At 48.6% G+C, this 8897-nt stretch overlaps 2 protein-coding genes across 2 annotated transcripts; both read left to right on the forward strand.

The window, feature by feature from the left end:
• The first annotated feature begins 1185 nt into the window (after positions 1-1185).
• On the forward strand, positions 1186-5928 carry LOC123449836. Its single transcript, XM_045127179.1, has 3 exons — positions 1186-1474; positions 1579-1980; positions 5339-5928. Exons 2-3 carry the CDS (start codon positions 1715-1717, stop codon positions 5394-5396), a joined length of 324 nt encoding a protein of 107 aa, XP_044983114.1. The 5' UTR covers positions 1186-1474; positions 1579-1714; the 3' UTR covers positions 5397-5928.
• Positions 5929-6514: 586 nt separating this feature from the next.
• LOC123447367 (eisosome protein SEG2-like) lies at positions 6515-8276 on the forward strand. The gene is made up of 2 exons (XM_045123965.1): positions 6515-6791; positions 6903-8276. Exons 1-2 carry the CDS (start codon positions 6628-6630, stop codon positions 7903-7905), a joined length of 1167 nt encoding a protein of 388 aa, XP_044979900.1. The 5' UTR covers positions 6515-6627; the 3' UTR covers positions 7906-8276.
• The last annotated feature ends 621 nt before the right edge of the window (positions 8277-8897 follow it).

Below are 8897 nucleotides of genomic sequence, written 5' to 3' on the forward strand. Positions count from 1 at the left end.
TTCATATAGCTCATTGAATGTTGGGTAATTAAAAAGAAAAGAGATGATGGTTTGCATCTTTCAAATGCATTTTTTACTCCACTTCATAACTTTTTCTAAATTTTTTATATGCACGCTTTTCACCGGACGGAGGGAGTAAGAAAAAAAAGTTAACAATGAGCATATGATTGCCACGCCGGCGATCTTGATTCAAGCATGTTGCTCCCTCGCGGGAGCATTTTTTTTACAAATAAGGTTGGAAAATAGCCGGCTGATTACAGCGAAGCCTAAGCCGTCTCCGATGCGCGACACACGTCCTCGTAGAGCCTGCCCACCACTTTTTCATCATCATCCTTATCCTCACATGGGAGCTCAGCAACCCAAAATAACCGGTTGGGTCGTTGACCCCAGCTCTTCCCTCCACCTCTGACCCAGCTCTCCTCGTCGCCGACGGTTGAAGCTGCGATGCATCACTCAGTGCTCCAATGGAGCTGGTCGACGCCGCGACCCCGTGGAGCTCCTCGACGCCATTGCTGCATCCAACGCTTCATCTTGATGCAATTATTTTTGCAATGGAGCTTCACTGGATTTGCAACGAGCTTCGTCGGATCCGGAGCTGTTGGAGCTCCGATGGGGCTGCAACGGAGCTTTTTGTCGGGGCCGATGGTGCTGCGTTGGAGCTCCGAGAGGGCTAAATGGAGCTTTCGTCGGAGCCGTCGGTGCTGCGTTGGAGCTCCGTCGGAATTGCAATGGAGCTTTCTCGGAGCCGACGGTGCTATGTTGGAGCTCTGCTAAAGTTGCAATGAAACTTCGTCGGAGCCGTTGGTGCTGCGTGGAGCTCTGTCGGGGCTTCAATGGAGATTGGTCGGACGTGCTTCCATGAGAGCTAGAATGAAGCTTTTGCCTAATGCGACCCGTGTTGCAATGAAGCTGATACTGGCGTGACGGTACAGTGATCGGACAATCATGAGTGCGTAGATCAGACGGCTGGCAAGGCAGATGATTTCTCTATCATCCGGTTGATTTGTAGCAGCCGTCAATAAGATTGGATACACGTATGAGGATATCCTCGTCAATTCAATATATAAAAATAAATTAAACAGAAGCTAAACGAGATCGCAACAAAGAAAGAACGGAAGCGAGAGGAAGGTCCGGTCCGGTCCGGTGGTCATTATTTGGCTGGGGAGCCAGCCAAGGCAAAGGGAAGCCAAGGACGGGGGAAAAGGTTCGACGCGCGGGATCGGGTCTGCCGTCACCACCACCGGCTCCGCCCGCCCGCGTCGCTCTCCGGCCCCGTGCCGTCCCTACACCCGCACGCACGCACGCCCGTCCGCCCGCTCGCTCGCCGGATTCCCATCCTCCCCACCATTCCTCCTCCTCTCCGGCCCCTCCAATCCAATCCTCCTCCCCGTCCCCCTCCCGCGGCCTCGTCTCGATCCGGAAGGAATCCCCCCCGCCGGCCGGCCGCCCTCCGATTCTGCGCCCAACGCCCCAGGTTCGTTTGCTCCCACGGCGAATGCTTCGGCAGATTCGGTTCGTCCGGTCCTTTCTGCCCCCGAGATTCACCGATTCCCGTCCCTTCACGTCTTTGTTTATCAGCTTTGGATTGGGGGCGTTTTGGAATCCCTCGAGGCGTCTGTCTCGGCCCGAAAGATCCAATTCGGTTGGATTTCTGCCCCCGAGCCGGAGGTGCCCGACCGGAGAGCGGCGCGGAGGGAGTTGATGCCACCCGGCGATGGATCGCCGAGCCTTCAGGAGTAACTCGTGCAACGGCAAGAACCCGGCACCTCCGCCCTCGCCCACGGCGCCGGCGGCCGTGTCCCGGACGTCCTCGGCGCCGGTGGGGGGCTCCAAGGACAACGTCGGCGAGCGCAAGGCGCTGCTGCCGCGGCGTCCAGAGGGTGGCACGGCGCGCAAGGTATACAGGGGCCCCAAGCGGCGGGTGCAGTGGAAGGACACCCAAGGGAAGAAGCTCGCCGAGGTCTTGGAATTCCAGCCTAGGTAAGCAAACCAAGCAACCAGCCTCCTCTTAACAACCTTCCACCACCCTTCCAATTTTTTATTTTTTCGTGCTGCCGTAAATGTGCTAGATAGATGCACCATGGTTCCTTTGATCCTGCACTACATGATGTTGATGCCGATGCCGATGACTTCCCTGCAATGTTTCCTTGTTTGGCTACCAAAATTCGCTGCATAGGGGTTGCTCGGATAGTTGGAACTCTTAGGTGGGCGTTTCTTTTCAAGCAGGAAAGGGGGAAATGATTGCTGCGACTACCGTGTGTCACGAGGTTTGGTTATCAAATGATATGTATCCTGCCACGATACCACTTTAGAACATGTGATCATGTGATCCATTTGGGGTGTCACAATCTGCCAATATCAGCTAGCTAGGTGAACTGAATTATTGTTCCTGGGGGCTTTTCAACATCTAAATCAAGTAAGTGTGGTCTATGCTTCCGGTGAACTCTTGTCAAGTAACATGGGGCTATAATTTAGTTTAAGTTTGTCGTTTACCTGACCTTTTAATTCACCGCGAGTCCGTTGCCATAAAAGTTAAGTACAGACTGGCTTACTGGCATTGCAAAATGATTGCATAAAGTCTTATAGACAACTAATCTAGCAACCACTCCATAACCGTGCTTGTGCGCAATTATGAATCATTTGTTTGAGTAGAGATTGGTCATTATTGATGTATCAAGGACTGGAAATGAAACAGTCCTTCAAAGTGGAAATGGATGAGAATTTCTGATTAGGCTGCTGCATTTCTTGGCATCAGACCATTACTATGTCTCCATTAGCCTATAAGAAAAACTGTGTATTGGTCTATTATTACTTTCAGGCATACAAAAGATCTGTGCTGTCATATTTCAATGTGGTTTGTATATGTTTCTCAGTTTGTACTGTACTTTTGGCAATATAATTCAATCTGTATGCTAGTTCCTTATTTTTTAAAACTGGATGTCCTGATTTCTAGTCAAGCCATGATCAGTAGACTTTTCGTGATTTTATTTTCTGAGAGTAGACTTTGGCGATTTGATTAAACAAATCGTTGAAATTTAGATCAGTATCAGTAGACTTTTGGCGATTTCCGTTGAAAATTTAGACGAGTTGAACCTCGTTATTTATCAAAGTGTATTTATCAATTATGCATGTCGGGGTGGGGCTGCACATGTTAAATTCTAATTAGCAGTACATTATTGGACATCTGATTACTCAATTTTCAACTAATAAATTATATCCGACTGTAATTATTAATGTTGATTATTATGATTTATCTTCACTAAATAGGGACAATTATACATTTAGTGTAATGGGCTAAAGTGGTAAACCCATCCCTTTCAAAAGCCTCTCTTCCACGTCAGGGACTATCACTGTCACTGTTTTCTAGTGCCCTATCCTCGTCTTCGGATCTTTGGGCTACCCATAACATAGACTTGGTTAAACACCTAGAATTGATGACACATATACCTAACAATGAAACAGTAATTAAAGTGGTAATACAGTATGGTTTATTTATTTCCTTTTATAACAGCTGTAGTTATGTAACTTGTTCTAAGGCCTCCTGCATTGGAACAGGAGATGTTTAACTTATCCATATCATCTCTGGATGCAAATTCGTCTATGCTGCAAGTTTAGTAATATACGTAGTAGTCTAATTGTCGGATTGAGGTAATATGTGATATCTAGTGGTTCAGGACTGAGGACTTAGACCACCAGCATATGAATTGAGGACAATCTACACGAAAACGCCCATTTAGTCACCATCTACAGGGGACCAGTCCATTAGTCCAAATTAATATGCACAGAAAATTCAATTGTTTTAACAACCATGAAATTGCAGAACTGTAATTTGATCTCAGTTGAACAAGTAGATTGAAGTGGCTCGCTCGGGTACAATTTGATGGATGCTTGGGCCCTTCGTTGGCCGACAAGGCGATCGAAACCTAGCAAGTCGGATAGCAGTGTCCTACCCACTATCGGTCATGGCAGACGGCCACAACAACCACCGTATCGAGAACAATTTGTGATTCTTCTGCTTCTTGTGTACATAGTTTTTCTCTGCTTGCTTCTTAACAAGAACATGATAGAATTTAGTTTTTATACACGTTAAATGGAGGAAAAAAACAAATGTAGCATTAATATTAGGGAACACTTGTTAATGTGTACATAAGTAAGCTCTGTTACTTTGATATTAATATTAGGGAACACTTGTTAATGTTCTTCACAGTTACAGTTTGATTATTTCGTGATAGTACCCTAGTACCCTACATCCTTCTTCGGTGTAAGTTCAGCTTAACCAAGCCAAACTTGTTGGCACATGACTTTTTTTCTTCTCATGATATTTGCTACACCTTTTTTTTCAATATGACCCCCAAGCAGACCGTGTTCCACTATCAAACGATTTGCTTCACCTGACTACAGTTTCTCATTTGTTGCACTGTTTACCGATCAGCTTACAGTTCCAAATTGCTTATTTTTACACGAGCAGTACCATTTATAGGCTTTGGGAATTGCAGACGTGTAGTGAATACTTTATTTTATAAGCCTGTAAGTTACACTGGACCTTAATGTTTATCGCTGAAGTATACTTCTGTAAGAACTTTAATTACCTCAAGTTATCTTTCTTTCTTCTGGCATCAGCTTTACAATAGAACCCACATAAGGTACGATACATCAGCTTTACAATAGAACCCAAAATCAGCTTTACACTGGACCTCAAGTTGTTAATTGAAAATATTGTGCTCTTTTGGGATGCTGGATGGTATTGGAAGACTTTGAAATGGACCAGGTACAATACATTAATAGCCCCATGCATCTAAATAGGTTTTATCTAGAGATCTCTTCAGCCACAGTTTCATGGGCCCAGGATAATCACAGCAGTATTACACACTTGGTGAAGCTTGTTGGCATATGATTTTGTTCTCTCTCAATATATTTACTTCGCCTGACTGCAGTTGCATATTTGTTACATCCTTTAGTCTTGGAGATCCGTTTACAGTTCCAAATTTTGCTTATTTTGCTAAATGAGCAGTACCTTTATAGGCTTTAGAAATTCCAGGTGTGTAATGAATGATTTGTTTCATTAGTCTTTCTTTCTACTGGCGTCAGCTTATAACAAAATCCACACTGGGTACAATGATACGTCTTCATAGAAAATGATATTTTTTGGGGCTGTAGTATCTGGGCTTGAGATACGTTGCAGGTGTGCAATGAATAATACGTTTTCTAAAGAGGCCGTATCTAAAATTGTCGCGTTTAACTGTAATTATGTTGGTAGTTCAAGAAAGTCCATGCTGACATATGCTTGTCTCTGATCTTCTTCCTCTAATTGCTCTGTCATATTTTAAACAATTTGCAGTGATTCAAGCGACTCGGATGATGACTACTTGGATACTTGCATATGTTCAGTCATGTAAATACCTCGATGCTGAATCTCCGGTGCATCTTGCGCAGGTGGAGGGTACTAGTGTTTAGCAAGAGCTGTATCTTAATGTTATGCATTGGCCTAACAGTCTTGTATAGAAAAAGGTTCACTCCAACAGGCTCAAACTATCTCATATAGTGCAAGTCAGGGCTGACTCTTAAGGGCTGCAACCTAGGAAGGACCGGCGATGAAGTTGCGTCAGAATTTTGAGATATCGCCACACAGAAGATAGAAAGGATAAACAAAGGGACGCCAAAGAAAGAAAGGGTTTCTGTTTTTTGGATTGCGGCGTTCGCAGCAGCAGCCTTGCTCTTCCTGATGAGTAACATTATGTGTGATAAACAAAATGTTGTTAGAATCAGATGCCGGCATTTCTGCGTGGCTGGAATTGCGGCCGATTTTTTGTCAATAGTATCTGCCTCTTGGCATGTTAACTTGCTAGCTGATGTTCCCGTCTGTCTGATGCTGTCATCACACGCGTAAACATTATTCTTGCATGACTTGATGTGCAATGGATTCTTTAATTCCAAGGTGTCACATTCTTGTGCCCTGTTAGGCAGTTCACTGTCATTGAAAGGGGCCTCTTTATTTTCGGCAGAAGATGAACTTTCTCAGAGCTCAGTAAATTTACTGCCTTATTTCTTATCATTCATCTTTTGACACCTTTTTTAAAACATCATGTGTATTGCTTTTTTTTTATTAAATCATTACTTCCTGACATGTGCACTACTACGAGAAAGCTAAATTCTATGTACACAAAAGTTTTTTTTTTAGGATACAGAAAAGGTTTATTTTGTTCCTTAAAAATGTTTATTTAATAAGGCTAAAAAAGGGCAAAACGATTGGAGCAAAAAAATAAGGGGTAAATTTATGCAACAGGCCTGCATGCAATGCGATTCACGCCACACAGACCGCACGCAGAGGATTCGGACGGCCCGGCCCATTGTGGCGGCCTCGGATTCCTCGTCCAGCGTGTCACGCGCCCCAGGGTCCTCGGATCCCATCCGTTCCGTCCGCCCATCCAACGGTCACATGCCAGCTGGGTCAACACGACCGTTACCGCTCCGGCTTTTGCCCTTTTCCCCCAACGGCAGCTTCTCCTCCGCCCCAAATGCCGCGCCTCCTTCACTACTACTCCTAGCCGCTGGCCTCTCTTCTCCCCCACATCGCCGCCCAATTCTCTTCTCTTCTCTTCTCTTCTCGCCGCCGACGCGCGCCCGGCCATGGGCTGCTTCCTCGGCTGCTTCGGGGGCGACAAGTCCAAGAAGGAGCGCCGCCACCGCCGCCGCAAGCAGCGCTCCCCCTCGCACTCCCCCTCCAAGGCCCACCGCGACGCCGAGGCCGCCTCCGCCGCCGCCCCGCTCCTCGCCACCCTCCTCGAGCTCAGGTTCGTTCGTTGCCCCATCGATGACTGCTGCCGGTCTTGCTGGTTGATTGGCCGGACGTGCCGTTGTTGAATGTTGATCCGCTTCGTGGTTGATTTTGTGTGGTTAATTAGGGATTCGGCCGATGACTTGTGCCTGGCCGTCGTCGCCAAGAAGAAGGTGACGTTCGACCCCAACGTCACGGCCTACGAGGCGCCCCCGATCCCGGAGGGTGAGGAGGAGAAGGAGGAGGCGGAGGGCCGCGCCGCGGCCAAGGGCGAGGAGGAGGCGTGGACGCTGCTGGGGCCCGAGTGCGCCAAGTCGGAGGCGTTCCCGCTCAACCACAGGTACGGCAACTGCGCCGGCGCCGACGACGACAGCGACTACGAGGACTGCTACGACGACGACGACGACGATGAGTACGAGTACGAGGACGATGAGGACGAGGAGGAGGACGGCATCGACGAGTGCGCGGTGGACGACGACGAGGAGCACGGCGGGCTGCTGGCCATCGCGCGCGGCGAGGAGGAGGCGTGCGAGTCGCTCTTCCTGCTCCCAGCACCCAAGACCACCGCCAAGGACAGCACCGGCCAGACTGGAGCCGCAGCTGAGGCGCCCGCAGCCGAGGTGCTCAGCTCGGTGGACAACTTCAGCCAGTGGAAGGACGCCACCAAGCCTCACACAGCCGTGACGAAGGATTCAGAGAAAGAGAACTTGGCCTGGCTCTCCGACCCTGCGACGGTCCCTGCGATGAAGCAAGAGAAGCCGGCGGTGAGCTGGGACTACACCCCCAGGACGCCGAGCAAGCAGGAGGCGTCGGTGGACGCGAGCCTGTCGACGTGGCTGGGCTCCTCGGGGACGCCGGAGAGCAACTACTCGGTGCGGTGCTACTCGCCGGTCAGCCGGGAGGACCGGCCCATCCTCGGCGCCCTGACCGTGGAGGACATCAAGATCTCCTCGGCCAACTCGTCGCCGAGACGGTCGCGGTCCCCGAGCCCGAGCCCGGACGACATGCCGATCCTGGGCACCGTGGGGGCTTACTGGAATTGCAGCGACGGCAAGGGAGGCCATGACGGCTCGGTGACGAGAGGCGGGTTCATGAAGACCAGGAGCAGATTTGGGCAGGTGAGCTCTTAGCTTGAGCGAATTGAGCTTTGGTCGATGCATTTCCAGGCTCCAAATGTGCGGTGCTCATGATGTTGGCATGATGAAAATGGCGAATTGGGTTGCTCCTGAATTATGAAAATAGGCTAGAAAGAGCTGTGAATTAAGAGAGAAGATACTGTGTGAGTGGGTGATTGTTGTTCCATGGGAGGAAGAGCTTTCTATTCTTTTATGTGTTTGTAAACATGTCAGCAATTCTACATAGCAGTAGCACTATGGTATTCTTTTTGTGTGGCAATGTTAATATGATGTATTATTATTATAAGTCTTTGTAGGTTTAGCATTATTGTATTATTATTTCTCCCTTTGTCAATAATAATCAATATGATGTGCTACTTACTGCATTTGAGTTCAGTTTCACCTTTCTCAACTGTGCCTGCCTGCTTTGCTTGTGCTGAACTTTTGTTATCTTGGAGGCTTAAGAGGGTGTTTGTTTTTTTAGAGACTTATTGATTTAGGGACTTAAAAAAGTTTTTATAAGTTCCATCTAAACCAAACAGGAGGGACTTATAGTGGTCATTTGAGGCTTATTAAAAAATACTCTCAGGGAGGAACTTATTGGGACTTATCGATCGGCCCGCACCTAACCCGCATCGCCCCGCACCTACCTCGCCTCGCTCCTTCCCTGCGTCGCTCCAATCGCCGTCGCCGCCGGCACCCTCAACCGCCGCCGCCATGGCCGATGATGAGGAGGACCAGATCCCCTTCTTCTCTCAGTTCCCCTCGCATCAACAGGCAACCCAAGGTTCATCCATTGGAGGAAATCTCGGGAGGGGAATGGGTTTCTTGGATCTCAACAGCAACGTCGACGTCTTCTCGGAGTTGGTCTCATACCAGCAACTCCTCTTCGACCAGTCGGACGGTCATGACCTTCCTCCGGTTGGACCTGGTCGTGGGAGGCCCGTGCCCCAGGGCGGAGGAGGCCGCAACCGGTCTCTGAACATCGGAGGCCGAGCCGGCTCTCA

The sequence above is a fragment of the Hordeum vulgare genome, chromosome 4H, assembly GCF_904849725.1.
Source record: "Hordeum vulgare subsp. vulgare chromosome 4H, MorexV3_pseudomolecules_assembly, whole genome shotgun sequence".
Taxonomy (NCBI): Eukaryota; Viridiplantae; Streptophyta; class Magnoliopsida; order Poales; family Poaceae; genus Hordeum; species Hordeum vulgare.

Excerpts from the sequence above, each read along its gene's own strand:
- LOC123449836 (XM_045127179.1), top strand. The coding sequence starts at position 1,715 with ATGGATCGCCGAGCCTTCAGGAGTAACTCGTGCAACGGCAAGAACCCG. Across the intron at positions 1,981-5,338 it reads GTCTTGGAATTCCAGCCTAG|TGATTCAAGCGACTCGGATG; the intron begins GTAAGCAAACCA and ends AACAATTTGCAG.
- LOC123447367 (XM_045123965.1), top strand. The coding sequence starts at position 6,628 with ATGGGCTGCTTCCTCGGCTGCTTCGGGGGCGACAAGTCCAAGAAGGAG. Across the intron at positions 6,792-6,902 it reads GCCACCCTCCTCGAGCTCAG|GGATTCGGCCGATGACTTGT; the intron begins GTTCGTTCGTTG and ends GTGGTTAATTAG.